General features: G+C 46.8%; 1 protein-coding gene across 2 annotated transcripts; it reads right to left on the reverse strand.

Moving 5' to 3' along the window:
* Window positions 1-870: 870 nt before the first annotated feature.
* ZBTB2 (zinc finger and BTB domain containing 2) lies at window positions 871-13,619 on the reverse strand. 2 transcript variants are annotated; one of them, XM_040598278.1, is made up of 3 exons: window positions 13,450-13,619; window positions 9,312-9,495; window positions 871-7,417 (listed from the first exon to the last, which is right to left on the reverse strand). In XM_040598278.1, exons 2-3 carry the CDS (start codon window positions 9,482-9,484, stop codon window positions 6,055-6,057), a joined length of 1,536 nt encoding a protein of 511 aa, XP_040454212.1. In that variant the 5' UTR covers window positions 9,485-9,495; window positions 13,450-13,619; the 3' UTR covers window positions 871-6,054. The 2 variants fall into 2 exon arrangements, with proteins under 2 accessions (XP_040454212.1, XP_040454211.1); XM_040598277.1 differs by lacking the exon at window positions 13,450-13,619 and having other exon boundaries at window positions 9,312-9,517.
* Between the last annotated feature and the right edge of the window lie 4,681 nt (window positions 13,620-18,300).

An 18,300-nucleotide genomic window follows, 5' to 3' on the forward strand; every position in this document is an offset into this window, starting at 1 on the left:
GCACGAGCTTGCGTTGCTGACGTACGTGCACCAAATGCACGTGTGAAAGATTAAGCTGCTTCGGTGGGCTCTGAATTGAAGCTGCAGCTTCACTTCCAGATTGCTAGCTGTTCCTTCGGTGCCAGTCTGAATCACGTCAGGAAGCGATACAGCCACAGCAGAAACAGGGCCCAGACCCACAGGGGCTGCCCTAAGGCACAGCTCCTGCAAAGGCCTGATGTGTGCTGGGACCAGTGGCCTTTCGGCCGCAGGGAGAGCGGCGTGTACGCTGGATACCAAGGCCAGAAAGAGATAAGGTCTGCTGCCTCTGCAGCCTTGCAAAAGGAACTGTTTGGTAGTTTCTGATAAGCCTGAAAGTCTTGGGTACAAACTGCAAAAAGCCACAGGAGAGGTGTAGACCAAACTTCCAAACTGGAAGGCAGGAATATAACAAATTATTCAAAAAAGCTTTGAGAATCAGACCCAGCAGCAGCCAGGCTGCTGAGACTGTCCTGTTCTGTGGGGTGATAGAGAGGACACTTGCAGCATGATATGGGAGGGAAGGATGAGCCTGGCAACTCTCTTGCTCATAAGCATGTGGGTTAGTGACTCTATGAGTTAATGAGCATATGAATTTTTTAAGCAATAAATTAGGAATTGAGAATTTAGGTTAGCTTGTTGAAAGGGGATTGAGCCCTTATTTGATTTTTACCTAATGAGCTCACAAAATAAAGTTTGATTCACATAGCACATTGCTCTGTGTATTTTAGAGACCCAAATGAAACATGATGATCCACAAACTAATTCACTGCTAAAACTGGAATTACACAATACAGTAGTAAGCAAATGGAAAATGCTTTAACCATGTGGTTGAGAGATTAAGGGACAGGATTGAAGGAAACACAGATTTATTAGGAAGCTCTCTTAGAAAGTGTTGGCACTGCTTCAAAGCAGCCTGATTGGAGACACCCTGTGGATGTGTGCTGGGGCATGCTGGAGTGGTGGGCTACCTCCTCCACACTCTACGGAGCAGTACAGTAAGTACATATTTGTGCTAACTTGGCGTTTTGTGGCTCTGCTTCTCTCCTCTGAGTAAATTTCCTTAGGTTCCAGGAAAACTGCTTTAGTCAAGGCAATAGACATAGACTGAGTATGAGGAGGTCCTGCTGGCAGCTGCTTTGTTACAGGGGCTAAAATACTGGCACTGCAAGGAGTGACGACAATTACTGACAGCTGCTCAAAGACTGCGCCGAGCTCTGCATCTTGGCAAACCTGATCTGTTCAAAAGCATGGATGCATAGACAGCATGGCAGCAAGGCTGTACTGCAGAGGAAGCGTGTTTCATGGTTCTGGCTATGTATCATTATAATATGTCCTTTTTAATGACAGGCTTGATAGAAGCCCATATTTAAGGACAGTCAGTTTCTCCTGCTTCTAGAGATGATCATCAATCATTTGGCAAATATACATTGACAAAGTGTGCTGCAAAAGACTCCTTGCTGCTTTCTGCATTTTGTTCTGGTTTTGGTATGAGTGGGCTTTCATTATCCAGTGACAGCAACAGGCATTTTTACAAACAAAAAGAAATGAACAAAACAAGAGCTGCAGAAATTGAAACATACTGCCTCAGGTAGGACAACAGCTGGGTTTTTTGAACAGCCAGCCTTTATCACTACTGGTAGTCTATCACCTAGAGTTCATTACAAAGGTATGCTGCTGTAACTAACAGTGTAACATTTACAGTGTCGAAGGAGGAAAGTTAAATGGAACTTGTTTTCTTTAAGTAGCCTAAATACTCCTAATCATTCATAGCTATGAAGTATCTTGCCATGTGGAAACATTTGTCGACTTCTAGGAAGCAATAAATAAGAGTCAATGACAGAACTACAAAATGAACCCTCCCTTAGTTTACTTTTTAAAAGATGTGGAAATACAACCAATGAAAATACGTGAACTTGGTTAAGAATGAATCCCTTTGGTCTTCAGTTGCTTGGGCCAAAGATAACTAAAGAACTGTATTACTCTCCAAAAAGGCAAAATACCTAAAAAAGGTAATCTTGCTGTTAAGCATATTGGGAAAAAACATTGCAAGGGATTGTGATGCCACCAGGCACCACAGAACATGCTCTTGTCTCACCAGGTTTCCTTTAATTACATAAAAGATTTTGCAATGTGAAAGATGTTACTTAAAGCAAACGGAAAGAAATCTACTTTTTTTTTTTTTTTTCTTGCAAATGACTACCTTTCGTGACTGAAGCTATTATTTTATGGGATTTGGAGCTAAGAGCCAGAACACAGATCTGCTAACTGTCAAGATAGCAGCTTAAGGCCCTGCAGTGTAAAACAGGAGCACAGTTTGAACTACTCAGTGTTTGGAACACTAGTATCTTCTAATAAATTCTCCCCCTGCAGAAGGAGAATGATTATCAGACAAGTGACCAAGAAGATACTTGATACAAAGCTGAGGAAAAATATTGATTGCGGAGGACTGAAAACTTCACTTTCAGAAGTGATAATCATCTGTTATTTCTATTGAGCAGATAAATTTGTAGGTGTTTGGTACTTCTGAAGTCAAGGTAGAGGTGCCTTGTCAAGTGACGTGCCCAGGAAATCAGCTCTGAAGTTACTCCTTTGGAAATACACTGGGGCTGAAGGCCCAGCTCACAGCCTTGAATGATGGCAGATTTTCACTGATTATTCAGTAGTTCCTGCAAAGCTGTCTTCTGTCATTGGGTAGAAAATTCACAACTTCATCAGGTGAGCAGCCTGAATGAGTAATGAGCGATTCAGTCACAAATTTCGGAGTCAGAAGTTGAAAGAAAAAACCTGAAGTTCTCTCTAACTGTAATAAAAATTCAGATAGGATTTAACAAAGAAGCTTGAACAATTCAACTACAGTTGTGCTGTAATTACCCAAACTCTGGATGCAGCTGTTAATAACCAGAATATACTGCTCCTAATTTCATTGTAGAGGAACAAAACTGCTCAAGCAGTGTGAGGCAATGACTTAAAACATCGCTGTGAAGCAACTGACAATAAAGGGTATTTAAAATAAACCATTATCATAGCTGAACACATATAAAAATAATCTCTTTATTGTGATTTTTTTTCTCTTTACCTGACAATGTTATTTCTTAAGAATAAATATTAACAGGTGAAAGTATCTCTGCTGAGCCTGCAATTTCACATTCTTGCAGCCAGCAATGCTGTCATAACCAAGTTCTTCCCCAGCTGCTTGTTCCCTGCCCTCCACTGCCCCTTCTTTCTGGCAGTACACCAGCTTGTGAGGCCACACTGCCCACCAGACGTAAGACCTGCCCAAGTGGGAGACACTGCTTTGCACCCTCTCCACCCTGTGATGTTGCCTTGCAGCAACACTGGCTTCAGTAAGCCTCCTCTCTGCTCATTTCTGCCCTTGCACAACCTGTGAGTCAGCCAAAACCCTCTGCAGAGATAAAACAGGGAGCAGATTTGACAGAAAAATGGCATTTTTTAAGACTGGTTGTTTTTCAGTGGAATCAGTTCACTTGAGCCCATTCAACATTTAACTGAGCAAACATCATGTTCTCCAAACAGTGCAGAAAGAGAGCTGAGAACAGGAGTAAGGTCGGGACCCAGGGCTGCTGAATGTCCCACAAAAAATGGTGTGGCCATGTGTGCCCTTCTGATAACAACCAGCCACCTGTGGAGTTGAGCTAAACTGTTGGTACTGCACTGGAGCAGAGCTGGAGCTCTGAAAAAAAAAAAAGAGCATCTGACTAAGCAGTAACTAATAGCTGAGGTGGCAGCACCTTTAGCAGCTGTAGTAATTTTGGACCTGAACTTGTGACTATCCCCTAAACCACAGCTACCTCAAAAGCCGACCTTACCCTGAATTAGGAAATATTTATTATTTTGTTTTCCTACACTGAGAGCATTCCAAACTAAGTGAGATGAAATAAAAAACATATTTAAAGAAATCATATTGGTAGATGGAAGATCCTAAAAAAGTTTTAAAATGGGCAACACTAAAGTAATTCTATAAGATGTTATTTTTTTAACCTTAAAACACTTTCATACTTTCAAGTAAAATCAATTGATTTAAAATCTGTTACTCTAATACAAGAGACATGATAAACTCAATGGCACTTACAATAAACTTTACAATCATTATTCCATAATAGACTAGAAAAAATGAATATGTAGTGACTTTTTGTGCTAAATCCACTGATTTAAGCTTTAGAAAGCTTATTCACATTTATGATGGAGCTTTTAGTTTGATAAACAGAATACATCGCTTGGCTTTTAAACCAATTCAGTAAAGCTCTTTCAGGAGGATTGAAAACCAACAGCCTTTTGCCTTCAACTCAATAAATCATATCCCATTTAATTCAGTTTTTATTCAATGAAATGATGTATAAAAACTTACAAATCTGAGAACTTAACTATACACAAAAAGATGATATTCAGTTTAAACGTATACACAGAGAAGAGCTGTGGTTTGTGACTCGCCCTCTCCCGCCCCTCCCCCCAAAACACACACTGTCTCCATTTACTATGGGGCACTTACTCTGTCTGCTTATGCCTTCTGTTGGCCCAGTAATTACTCGGTGGGCTTCATTGCTGCTGTCAGTTTAGGTTTTTAGGCTACCAGCAAAATATCTGGGCATCTATATAAAATAGTAAGAATCAGCAACTTGATTTTTAACACAAAGATGCAGTGCTACCATCAGCAGTAACTAAAACTACAGAATTCAGCCTTTCAGTTTTTGCAGACTTTGTCTTGGCTTTGAAAATAACAGGACTCTCACAGAGCAGAATGTGCCATCCAGCACTATGGATTTACTTCAAAACACCTGTCATCCCCTGTTGCTAGGATGTCTCTGCACCACTTTTTCTTCCTCTTAACTCATGCCATTAGACCAAATGAAATCATGGACATTCTTTGCCCGAGTAAGGCAAGAAAGCTTTTCTCTCTTCTTTCATCCAGAATGACTCAAACCTATAGCTAAGAACAAATGCACGTGCTGCACTAATGATGGTACAGTGCTCACCAGTATGTCACTTCTCTAGTTCCCTTTGTAGCTTGGGTGACAACACTTACCTATAGCTTCTCTTCAACAGGCCAATAAAAATGCACACAGCTCAGGACGTTTTCAATTTAATTAAAAATAACCTGTGCAATGATTAGGTTTGTCAAACAACTAAAAGACTTTCAGGGCTGAATCTGAGTAGACAGCCAGTTACTTAAAAAGGATGTGTGCATTTATTTACCTGTACCAAACAGACACACAAACACTTTATATATATATATACACATATATATATATAAAAATCTTTATACATATACAGCATTTTATATATATATATAAAGATTGCCATCACATTATTATTACAGCTACTTAAGTCAACATTTGACTAAGTAACTACTTTTCTTGACTCAGTGATGCTCTCTGAAACAGATACCCAAAGGCATACTTGAAGCAAAACATAAGGCTAAAAGAAACCCAACACCCTCAGCTCTTTTTAACTCAATGAACACATTTTTGCATTCATTGAGAAAAGTTCTGATGGTTTTAAGTTATAATCTTAATTTGCATGTGGACTTGCAAAAAGCATGGTGTTTAATTTGCCAGATCTTCTCAAAATGCCTTTTACCAGGGAAACTAATATATATATATACACACATACATATATATATATATTTCCTTTGCTTACCAAACTGATACTGTTTCTTATTACACTCATCATTGTATCTAAATACACTTTTAAGCAATCTAAATTTTGTTTAAAATCTATTAAATTTGGATTAACTAATACTATCAACAAAGTTAGCTGGATTATTTTTTCACATGTTCCTTTGTATTAAAATCAATTATGTTGTGGTTTGATGTAAGAGCTTTTTGTTTGTTTTGGTGGGAGAGGCAAAGTCCAATTTCCTAATGTGCCAGTACAGTTCTGGTTGCTGAAGACAAAGGGTGGGAAGGAGGCTGGTGGAAAAGATGGCAGGAGTGAGGTAAGAGGTGAGGGGAGGAAAAAATTGATTTAATAAAAAATGAGTAAAGAAACTTTAAAAAATTCATATAGGTTTCACATTCAGTCTAACAACACTGCTTCCTGCTCCTTTTTGATGGAGGCTAACACTGCATTATCAGTCTCTGTGGCTTCTGTGTCCCCACCACCTAGCAGAATGGAGCGATCTTCTTCTAGTGTAAAGACAGAGTTTTGATTTTGGCACGAATGTTTAACTACTTCATTGGGAGTTGAAAACGTTTTGTCACACAAGTTACATTTGTAGGGCTTGTTGGTCTGTACTAGCATGTTGTCCATTTGACTGCCTTCCTCAAAAGTACAGAGTTCCAGAGTCTGTTTGTCCACCATCGTGTACGTGTCCATGCTCTGGTTTAGGCACACGTGTCTGGCAGCCTGGTTAGCCCTACAAAAGCTTTTGTCACAAGTGCTGCACTTGAAGGGCTTCCCCGTGTGTATGTACATGTGCTCCCTCCAGTGGCTTTTCTGAATAAATTTGCGACCACAGATGGAACATTCGTATTTCCGTCTTTTTACTTCCCTCTCTTGATCTGCCTGCTCCAAGTTGTCTATGTCTGCAATATCAGAGGGGGGCGGTGTCTCCGACTGCTGCTGCCCATCAATTATTGGGGAGTCTGAGATCTGCTGTAGCTCGCTGTCACTAATCATCCCTGCTTCAGGCACTTCCACGGCATCTTTATCAGCTGTGTTGTTACACAGAGACAAAGAAATATTACTTTCTCCCTGCTGGCTAGATGTGAAGGGAACTCCTGTGTGGATCTGCAGGTGCTCACGCAAACTACTTCGCAAATTGAACCGGCGACCACAGAGGTGGCAGGCATAGTATTTTGGGAAGCTTCCGTTCCTTTTCATGATGCTTGGCTTGACATGTGCTATTGTGAGTGAGGCAGGCTGTTCATCTGAAGAAGATGCTTCCATATTGGCCTCTTCTCCTGCAGGTGAGTTGTTACCAGCAGCAGATACCAATTCTGGAGATAAAGAAGATGGCAATGGGTCGGAAGTGGATATATTCGTCCGGGTCACTTGTGGCAGAGTTGTAGCTAACTGCGAGAGCTGCGAGCCTTCAGAAACCTGCTCTTGGTTCATCCGTGATGTCTGTGGCCTCGGTTCTCGCCCGAGTTTGTCAGTCGCTGATGTAACCTTAGTGGGATGTCTTATCTGGTGATCTGCAATCTGAATGCCATATAATGAAGATGCTAATGGAAAAACTTGATCTGGGTGAGAAAAAGTTCCCTGACTTGCAAGGCTGGCCTCTTGAATTAGTGGATATGCATGCAGAAACTTTATTCCCTGTTCTAGTCGAACTGGGTCAATGAGTTGTGGTGCCATCTTCCCAGTGTACATCAAATGCAAGAGATAACTGAAGATATCTGGCTGTATGTCAGTTGCTTTCAAACGTACACATTCACTGAAAGATCAAACAAAATGATCAATAAAAGATAAGGAGAATCTTTTTTACCAGATCTAGGTTATTCAAGCATTGATAAAAATCAGAGGCATCTATACTTAAATTCAGGACAGAAACTGCAATAAATATAAGGAAATGCCTTAACACAAAAGAACTAATCTTACCGGCTAGAAAGATGCCATTTTTTTTCCTCAGGGAAGTAACAGGCTTGAAAAACAAAGCTGTCCCTTTCTATGAATCTATACCTTTCTAAACTGCTGTTATATTATAGATTTGTTGTCACGTATTAATAAATTTTGTAAATTGCAAAGATATTTTCCCCCTTTTTTTGGTTGGATTCAAAGACGTCTGTAGCTAAATTAAATCCTGCTAGCACTGACTCATAAATTCACAATCCATTAGACTTTTCTCAGTACTTAGCCCTGAAAACACCTCAAATTCCTCTGTCACTTGCCTGTTTGGCTTCTATGTCTTACTAGTGTTTACAGCTACAGTTCTGCAAATGTGTGGTATCACCTTGTCTTATGATCCAGAAACCATGCAGGGCAGGGTGTGAATCCCCTGAGGATCTGATGCAGCAGGTGTAGCCTGAGCACATCTAACCCACGGAGGCCAGGCTCCCTACAAAGCAGAACAGTAGCTTCTTTCCTTGAACAGGGAGAAAGAAACAGTAGCACCAGTGGTACACCTGGTCAGCCTAACAGTCCCTTCACTAGTGCTCAGCAAAGGGAGACACTTTGGCTGTGATTCCCTCTTCAGCCTAACAGGACTGAAACCAACATCATCCTCCAATGGAGAGCATGCCCTGTGCATCAACCTTTAGGATAGTCGGGATTAAAACACCCACCACTCCTCTGGTTGAAGCTGGATCTCTGTGCAGGAAGAGCAGCAAGGTTCACAGAAGGAAGAAAATCAGGAACATCTTGGTTAGGCCAGTTAACTAATGGGAGAGGATCTGGGATTCTAACTTTCAGAGTTATTTGTAGCTCTTGTGTGAAACAAACATTAAACAAAAGACAGAAAACGGCCATAACTGCATGCTGCAGTCTGAATGTTCTAATCGCAGTAGGCTACCAAGCTGAGGAGGAAATTATAGCCAATTCTTCCATTTCTTGAGGTGCACCCTTTGTACGGTCTCTCTCTGACTGCTTTTGAATTCAAATGTATTACACAAAAGTAAACTTTGCAGTGCTGTCTTCCAGAGAGGTCTGTATGCTCTTGTGAGACCGATACATCTGCCTGCAGTCCTGTCTCATTTGCATTTCTGTCCTTGAAGTTTACTTTTAGCTAGAAACAATTAGCCAAAGAGTTGAGAGTTTCATTCATTTAACATAAACATTTTGAGATAGTACAAATAATTGGGAAAAATAAGACACCCCCCCCAAAAAATCTTCAAAACAGTCTTACACTTTTGTTATCTTTTCAAGGTTGCCTAACAAAAAAAAAAAAAAAAAAAAAAAAAAAAAAAAAAAGGAAGAAACACAAACCCCCTTATTTTCCACCACTATGTAGTATTTTATTATTTAACTGGCTTTGGTAAACCAAAAAAAAAAAAAAATATTAAACCCTTTAACCTCTTTTATAAGTCCATTTCTCACAATCTCCTAGCAAATACTTATTAGGCTGCATACAATGTTACGGAAACGTCAAGAATAGTGTCAAGACAGAGCAGAGGACAGTGAGTGGGGGGAAGGAAAGTGCAAGACTGAAGACAGGATCCTTTAAATATTCAATTCTAGGAATTCCATGCTCTTTTTAAAGTGAGATTCTAGTTATCCATCTTCCTCATGTCATAGCAAGCAGCAAAAAGAACATTTTCAGGTTTCAAAATGTTGCTAGACCTCCTTATCTTACCTAATTGAACAACATTTAAACTGAACTTTTTTATAGTTACCTGGTTTGATGAACAAACAACATCTTGAAGTAGTTGGAGAAAGAAGCAAGGACCGATTTGTGTGCCTTGAAGTAGACATCACCAATGGCAACTGTGCAGTCACACAGGAAACCGAACTCCCTCTGAGCATTTAGTTGCTGCAGCAGAATAAGTCCGTGGTTGGCCAAATCCATTTTTTTACACTCTGCAAAGCAAACGACTTCCATGTAAAACTTAACAGTAGAGGCACAGATGCAACATAGCTGTCTCTTAACAGGCATTTCCTTCTAATATCCATATATCATGCTTTAGTAACACCCCTTAATCCCAAGCTACTGTATAGATGATATCTTACACATAGGCAAAGATCTCTGTTTCATGATGGGCAATGCGATTCACAAAGATGCGAGTGATTTGCTGAGGCTTAAAGAGCAAAGGAGAGCCAGGACTAAAGAGTTCTGAAAAGACGTTGGGCAGGGACAACGACTCAGATACAGAAATATAAATAGCTAAAGGAGAGGAAGAAATTTTAATAAGTAGTAAACCCACCTATTTTTAATGGAAAGAGCAAAGTATTTTGGCTGCCACTCTGAACAGGAAAAATAAATCTCCCTCCCCCTCACCTAAGTGGGTGGGAGAGACAAGAGCAGAACCCAATAAAAGACAAGTTACGTACTTTTAACCTGAATTTTCAGTGTCTCTGTATGTCTTTTACCTAAAAGGTATGTGTCCATCCAGCTGAATCCAAACTCAACATTAAATAATTAAGCACTTCCTATGGTTATACCCCCTGCTGGGATATACCAGATAATACCTGAGTCTTCCCAGGCTGAAACAATGTATTCATTCTAGATATTGGCGAGCTTTCTGGACTATCGGAACAGGAGAGGCCAATCTTTCCACCCAACAATTCCTTAATCATTTATTGAGATCAGCTACAACAGCATTCTGTAAGGAGCCTGCGTGCCTGAGTGCCTCACGCTCGCCTAGCAAATCAGGAAAACCAAGGGGTGAGAGCGGCACGAGTTATGATAACTGACAGCAAAACATGGCACCAGCCCGTGCCCCCCTAAACCAGGGCCCCTGCAGCCCCCCACCCTCCCCGCACTTCCTTTCACCAGCTGCTGGAGGCTGCCCTCAAAGAACTACCCAAGAGCCATAAAGGATTTTCTCAAGGATTTGAGGGCAGTCTTGGGAGCACAAATTGGTAACTTAGGGGGGAAAAAGCAGCCAGGGAAACATGTTAGGACAGTTGCATATGGTTGGATGGATGAATATAGGGCTTGTAAGATCAACAACTGGATACAAACTTAACCAAAACAAATATAACTTGGAGGAGAAAAAGTGAAAGTATGAAGTAATGTAGGTCTGTCCGCTGGCACGTAAAACAGCAAGAGAAGCGAACAAAATTCCTGGGCACGTCATGCCCAGAACAGTGCAGATACTCTACGAACAGAAACAAAAGAGAAGGTGAAACCAGAAAAGCAGATCAAAAGCAGTAGATTTATAAGAAGTCTTAGGGTTTTTTTTCCTCCAAATGTAATTGGAAGTTAATGAAATTTTAGGTAAGATGCAAACAGCTTGTTTCTTCTATACAGTAAGACCGTGGCTTTTTGGGAAAGAGGATGAAAGTGTATTATTCCACAATGCCAATATGTTTAGTCATTGGAGAAACAAGTATTGCTACTTGCTGGACAGTGAGGAATGCCCTCGTATTTCAGCCAGTAACCAGATTGACCAAATGCATTCCTCTGCATTCACATGAGATCAGAACTCGTTTGAGTCAGGGGTGTAAGGGCAAAGAGAGAAATACAATTTAAGATACAGTTGATTATTTCCTTACAGTTAATAGTAATAATAATAACAACAAAATATCAGGCTTCACCTCTCTTCAGGTCCATCCTCTCCTTTGTAAATTACTGTTGGCTAATTACATTTGTACAAACAGTATGCTAAAATCCTTTCCCTCACTCCAAAGGAGGGAATACTCCTGTCGGCAGTAACAAAAATAATGCTCACTGTTATTTAATCCTGCAGTGCCCCATGCAGGTAAACTTTGTGATGTTACAGAAAACATGCTAGATGTTTGGGGGTGGGGTGGGGGGTTTAGCTTTACTTTAGGTTATTCTGTGCGCCACACTTTTTTAATTCATCAGTGCCAAGTCTGGTTTGTACTTGGACAGCAAAACTTGCCAGGCAGAGCAAACCATTGATGTTGGGGACTCCAAGCCAGAAAGGCATTCTTTGTAGTTATTATCATCCTAAGTTTGTTTAGCTTATAGTTTCTCCCTTACCCAAACAGCAGTCACTGTGGCAGCTGAAGCTGTTACCCTTTGTCAGAGACCCAAATTAATCTTTTTGCAAAACGATGCGCTGTTTGGACACGTGTGCGATGCTATGTTTTTGTGTATATTTTAAAGATATTTAAGTGCTTTGAACCCAAAGCACTAGAAGAATTACGCTCCAAGGAAATTGCACAGCAAGAGGAAAAGAGTGAGGAAAGCACTCTGTAAGTGTAAGTGTGCATATTCGCGGGAGCTTTACCCGTAGCTACATAAAATGACAGTTAACACCAGCAATGCCGTGTTTCAGCGCTGACCAATTCGACAACTGCATAAAGTCCTCCTCGTGCCCCGAAAGCCTGCAGGGACAGCCCTGTCGCTGTGCGGGGACAGGCTGGCCCGGCCCGGCTTTACCGCAGCTTCGGCAGTTTCTCCGTTTGCTCGGCGGCGGGTGAGAAGCCGCGCGAGGCCGAGCCCCCCCGAAAGCGGAGCCGTTATCCCGGGACCACCCGGGAAACGCGGCGGGCGCGAGCCGAGCCGAGGCTGAGGAGGCGCCGGTCCCGCGCCGCGGAAGCGGGGACTCAGGCCGCGGACAGGCGGCGGCGGCGAGGGAGCGGAGGGCGAGGGAGGGGAGAGGAGAGCGAGGGGAGGGCCCCGGGGCAGCCGGCCGCGCTGACAGGGAACAGCTGCCGGCCCAGCTCCGGCGTGGCGGACACCGCACCTCCCGCCACAGCCGCTCCCCGGCCCCGGCCACTCACAGGAGCGCCCCAACGCCCCCGCGCCGCGCGGCTGCCGGAGACCCGCGCTGGGGCCCGGGCCGGCCCCGCCCACCGCAACGGGACCGCGCGCGCGCGCCGGCAGCGGGGACGGGGCGGAGGGAAAGTGGGGCGCGCGCGCCGCTCGGGAGCACCCGCCGCCTGCCGGCGTCTTAGTGCGCGGCGGGGGGGCGTGGCCTGCCGCCCGCCCTCTCCCCCGCCTCCTCCCCCCCGCCCCGTCCCCCCCCGTCCCCGGAGTCACGCTCGGCCTCTGTGGCAGAGGTGACGGCGCCCTCCCATTGGCCGCCGGGGCGGAAGGCCGGGTGGCCGCGCGCCGCTCTCACTGGCTGCGCCCCGCCCCTCCTCTCCTCTCTCCGCCCGCCTCCCCCCCGCCGCCCCCCCGCGCACGCCACGCGCGCACGGACGGACGGAGACGGCGCGAGACGCAGCGCGAGCGGAGCCGCCAGGGCGCGCGAGACGGGAACCGCCGCTGCTGCTGCCGCCGCCGCCAGGGCCGCCCAGCCTGCGAGGAGAGACAGGCGGGGCCGCCCCCTCCCGCGCCGCGCGGCGCCCTGCTCCCCCGCCCTTCCCTGCGCCGGATGCCGCCGGAGGGGGGGCCGCCCCCGCTGCGGGCGGGCGGGTGCGCGGGCCCCACCGGCCGGGCCGAGCCCGGCGCCGGGCGACACCGGCCCCCCACCCTCCGCTCCCTCCCCCGGCCCCCTCCCTCCCCCGGCGCGGCCCACCCCCCCGGCCCGGCCCTCCCCTCCCCTCGGCGCGGGCCCATCCCCCCCCCCCCCCCTCCCCCCGGGCTGTGTCCCGGATGGAGCCGCCCGGCCCGGCCCGGCGGGGGTTTGTCAGGAGGCCAGGCAGCCCCAGCGGCGCCAGGCGCGGCCCTCCTCCTCCTCCGCGCCCCCTCGGCCCGCCGCGGCGCGGCCGGACCCCGCGGCCGGGCACCCCTCGCACACAATGAGGAGGTAGGGCCGAGCAGGCCCCGCCGCGCCCCCCGCGCCCGCCCGCCCGCCGCCGCCGCCTCAGCCCGGGCCGCGGCCGGTGCGGCCGGGCCGGGCGCACGTGCGGGCGGCGCCGGGATCCCCCGCGGGGCGCGGCGCGGCCGGTGCTCACCTGGGGGGCGCGGGCCGCCGAGGCGCTCGGTGCCGGGCGGGCCGCCGCCGTCTCCGCGCCCAGCAGCAGCAGCAACAACGGAGTCAGCGCGGCGGCGGCGGCGGCGGCTTTTCCTGTCCGGTTACGTTAGGGTCACATGACCGAGAGCGGAGCACAGAGGCTGCAGCGAGGAGCCCCCGCCGGGGGGGAGGGGAGGCGGCGAGCGCTGTGGCGGCAGCAGCAGCAGCAGGAGCCACCCAGCCCCCGCCCGCCCCTCCCTTCCCCGCCCGCCGCGCGCAGCGCGGGCCGCACCGGCGGGACCGGCCCCGCCGCCGCCCTCCTGCCGGGCACCCCCGGGGCCGAGGGCCGCCGCCCCCGGCGGAGCGGGGCGCGGGTCCCGCGGCGGGCGCGCTGCCCCTTTAAAACTCCCGGGGGGTGGGGGCCGGTGCAGCCCCCCCTTCCCCTGGCGCCGTTCGCCGCCGGGCGGGGGCGGCCACGCCGCTCGCTGCCAGCGCCCCCTCCGCCGGCCGGGCCGCGGAATAACGGGCCGGGCCGCTGCCGGCGCCCCGGCGGGCCTCGTTCGGGGCCGCGGCGGCGTGCGGGGCCGGGGCGGCGCTGCGCTCGCCGCAGCCTTCCAGGCGCCCTGCCGGCCTCGCCGCGGCGGCGGGGGCTGCCCGCTGCCAGCGCGCCCGGTGCCGCCGGAGACGCCCGGCCTCGACGCCGGGGGGCACCGGGTGGCTCCTGCCAGCGGCGCTCGGCGGCCAGGCGAGGGCGGGGGGTGGCGGACGCGGGGTGCCTGCAGGTGCGCCCCCGTTCCCGCGGAGCCGCCAGGGCCCCGGTGACGGGGGAGCAGAGGACTGTGTGTGGGAGCAGCCTAGGCTCTCGGGCACGAACTTTGTGAGCGGTGGCCTCGTCCGCCTCCCCCCCGGCTTGGCCCCGGGTGTCACGGTCAGGGCTGAATTCGGTGCCGTGGCACGGGGAGGCGGCGGGGCCGGCCCTGCTGGCGTGGGGCTTCGGAGGGTCTTTGTAGAACCATCCTGGCTGTGCTGCGGCGGAGCTGTTTGATGAGAGGTGACAAGTTCACTTGTCAAAAGGAGAGATTCAGGGTACAAAAGTGGAAAGGCTGGGTTTGCTTTTTTTGTCTGTTCAGGTGGACGGGCTATCTGAGCTCGGGTTTGTAAGGGGGAGGTGTAGCTGCCTCCCATAAAAATCCCATCTGCAGCTTTGCACAACGGCGGATCCAGTCGTGCGGGAGCGCAGAGGGAAGGCGGCTGTGGCAAGGCCTCGTTTTGTCCAAATCTAAGGCGCTGTAAGAATTCATGGGGGCTTATAAAACTGCATAAATAAATGCACCAATGGACACCCCGATACATGAAAAAATTGTTGGTCTTGCAGAAGTTATTAACTCTGGGTTGTTAGTGCGGAGCAGGGAGGCAGTCTGCTGCAAGAGACCGGCAACTCCCTAAAGAAATGGATGGGTGAGCCCTGCACTGGGCTTGAGCTGATTTCTTGGAGTCAGAGAATTGGTCCAGGCATGGCGAGATCTGCACCTTGTTGTAAGATGACTTCGGCTAACTGGAGCAGTGGTGTGGACAAAACCATCTTCAGAGAGAAACTGCATTGTTGTCAAAAACCTTGTGGGAAGATATGAGGCCAGCAATAGTTCAAGGAGGGTTACTTTACACCCCCTGCCCCGGGGGCTTGTGCCTGCTATCCTAAAGTATACTTTATGTTGTTTGTTAGGAACAGCATATGCTACAGCGTCAACAGTTTGAGTTAGGTCCCTATTATTATTACCTTTTTCAAGGTAGTTCACTAAGCAAGCTTTTAGGGGGCTGGCTGTGGCTGGGGTGATGTTTCCACAGTCATTAAATAAGATGTTCTACCAAACTCTTAATTTAGTGTCTTGACAGCAGGTGTGGTGATAGGGGGAGGAGGAGTCTTGTATCTTGTCTGTTTGTAGATGAATTGCAGTCATTCCAGGCTATTGTTATTTTTACAGGATCTGAATTGATCACGGACTAGACCCGTTTTATGTGAGTCTCACTCTGCCGTCTGCTGCTGAAAGTTAATGGAAGTCTTGATAGACACAGTTTGAGACTGTTTGCTTTATATAGCTCATGAATATTAATTGATTTATCCAAGTTAAGCTGCACTGGAAAACTAACTAGTTTAGTCCTAGAAAAACCAACCTAAAACCCAACAACTTATTTTTAATTTTAGTGGAGCTGAAAGCTGTTAGACTGCTTGCTGCTGTTGCAGTATTTTGAATAAAGTAGCTGATGAGAACTGCATCTTCAGGACCCGCCTTGAGTACCTGTGATGCGCTCCCTACAAAGGATGTGTTTTTAATGGCTCTCTGAGTTCTGTTATGTGAATGCATGGCAAAAGTTTGTAGAGTGTATTTAACCAGTCTCCTTGGCGTATTTTCCCCTGTATGTTTCCCTTGCATTTCAGCTCTGCGAACTAAATACACAGTAAGGAGAGTAGGTGGACATTTGAACTCAAGTTGCTTAATAGTAGATGCTTTGTCTTAGTCTCATGGAAGGTAGTGAAAGTGTTATAATTTTTAATTTAATTAAGTAGGCTATTTAGGAAAACCAGTGTGTTTCTGGCAGATACCCCGTAGGCTTTGTGGCCTGTTTTTTCCTCTTCTGTGTTGCACTTGGGTTGCACTGTGTTGGCATTCGTGTGGGACTCTCCTCTGTGCTATCTCTGAAACTGGAGAAGAATTAACTTAGTTACTTGGACCCCAATACTTAACCCAGCAATAATGCAGTTCTTAATTTAAAAGTATCCAGTCTGATTCAAGGCCCATTGGAATCTGTAGAAAGGTTTCTGTGTCCAGTTTAATACTGCTGAACTTCATGCCTTTGGTGCTGGCTTACACCTGAGACATGCAATCTGTGTCACAGGGAGTGATAAGCAGTTAATCTGTTGCATTTTGGACACTCAATTTAAGATGTGAATCTAAAATTTTACTTCCATCTCATCTTTTTGAGTTTGGGTGGTTTTTTTTTCTAACAGTTACAATCCATGCAGCTGAAATTGTTATTAAAATTTATCCTTGTCTCATTAAGTGGTATTGTGCTTGTGGGTTTTATATGCTGATTCCCCGATTCCCCCCTTCCCCCCCCCCCCCCACACGTTTCTCGAGGTACTTGCTTAGGATGTCTTTCCTAGTTTTAAGACTTTTTTTTTTAAAAGACTCTTCAGACTGATTCAGACAGTTGCTACGCACCTGAGAGCATTCTTAGTTGTGTTGCTGTTGATGATGGGATCAGTCCCTAAGTTCTTGGGTTTGCTTTTATTTGCACATACCCAGATTAAAGGTAGAATGTTGTCTGGTAGGATCGTATTTTACATTGTAAATGAGCATTCTGCTGATGATTTAAGTGTTAATAGGATGACGAAAGTGTCTGCTAATCTGCATAAAAATTCAGTTGAGCAGTGGGAGGAACTTGATCCAGACCCAGGTGCTGTAAATATGTCTTTTTGGTAGAGTTCAGTTGAAATCTGGAGTGGAATAGCGGATTTTTTTAATCATTATAATCAAAACCTTCACAGCTCTAGTGATGTTGCTCAGAGTCAGACTGCTAAGATTTTGACTAAGTTTTTAGATTTCTCAGCATTTTCAAAAAATAAAAGAGCAGATTCCTCGTTCTGAAGAACTCTTCGCTCATGGTCTCTGCAGCACTGCTGCCCAGTTCCTGTGGGACTGTTGCTGGCTCTGCCGAAGCTGTGGGGATCTGGGAGTTGTATGTCCCAGGCAATGGACGAGAAACCTTCCCTGAAGGTGTGGGGCACAGCTTCCATGCTGGTACACAACTGTAGTAAAACGTGAGTTTATATCATTGCTGTAAATCTGTTTTATTAGCACAGCTGCCATTTCTTACACTTCCACTTCTGATTTATGTTGGTGAGAAGGCTCAGTGGGAAGCATGACAGCTGCAACAGCTCCTCACTAGATGAGCAAATATTGTACCTCTGATAGTCTCTGACCTTTTCATCCAGGGCTATATCCTCCCTCCCTGTTAGAATGTTTCACACACAGTCCGAAACTTGCTCATTTTTCACATAGCATTGGAAGCAGGAAGCACATAAAAGTGATTCCCCAGAAAAAACCCTGACACATGGGTACAGCAGCAGTTGTGGAGTGGCTCTGCTTTTTCTTACCTTGGCTTCCTTGCCACAGGGAGGCTGTTGAGGAACATTCATGATGTGAGTGGTCAGCCCCCAAGCAGATATGAGCTTTTGCGTTTTTGTTGCAAGTAGGTCTGGTTGGCCTAGAGGTGAAGGAGAACTGCGGTGTGTAAGCCACTTCTTGTGTAGGCTGTGTAAGGTGAAAAAATGAAGAAATAGATCTTTGCCATTTTGTAGGCTTGGCTGTTTTTCTGGTCTACACCTAATGAACAAGCCTTTATCAACAGGTAATGAGCAGCAGCAGTTTAGACTGGGGCTGGAGGAAGGGAATATATCCTTTTGTTAGTATAATTTATGTCATCTAAAGAGATGGTTTAACTGTATGTAGAGAATTTTCCTGGTTAGGAGTTTCATCTCCATCAGGAATTGTTAGCGTAACAGCTTCTGCAGTGCAGATTAGCCCTCTACTTTCTGCCTTTGCCTTAGCCCCCAGACTAGCCAGTTACATGGGCCCTGCCCGCTTTTAACTGGGAAAGGTCAAAAATGACTACACCTTCTTGGTTGGAGTGACATTTTTAGTGGAGCATGACTATAAATTTACAGTAATATATGTGCTTGTATGTTTTGTTTTCCTTAGGAAAAAGTTTTCAAACTACAACTGTACTGACTTCTTAAAGCCCTTGCAGGTGGGGTGTCCTGTAGAGAAAGAAGCGTTAAGGGAAACAGTGT

Source organism: Falco naumanni, chromosome 6, assembly GCF_017639655.2.
Source record: "Falco naumanni isolate bFalNau1 chromosome 6, bFalNau1.pat, whole genome shotgun sequence".
NCBI classification, from domain to species: domain Eukaryota; kingdom Metazoa; phylum Chordata; class Aves; order Falconiformes; family Falconidae; genus Falco; species Falco naumanni.

Coding starts and splice junctions, on each gene's coding strand:
- ZBTB2 (XM_040598277.1), bottom strand. CDS start 9,517: ATGGAAGTCGTTTGCTTTGCAGAGTGTAAAAAAATGGATTTGGCCAAC. Junction 7,418..9,311: donor TTGTTTGTTCATCAAACCAG/GTAACTATAAAA, acceptor TTGATCTTTCAG/TGAATGTGTACGTTTGAAAG.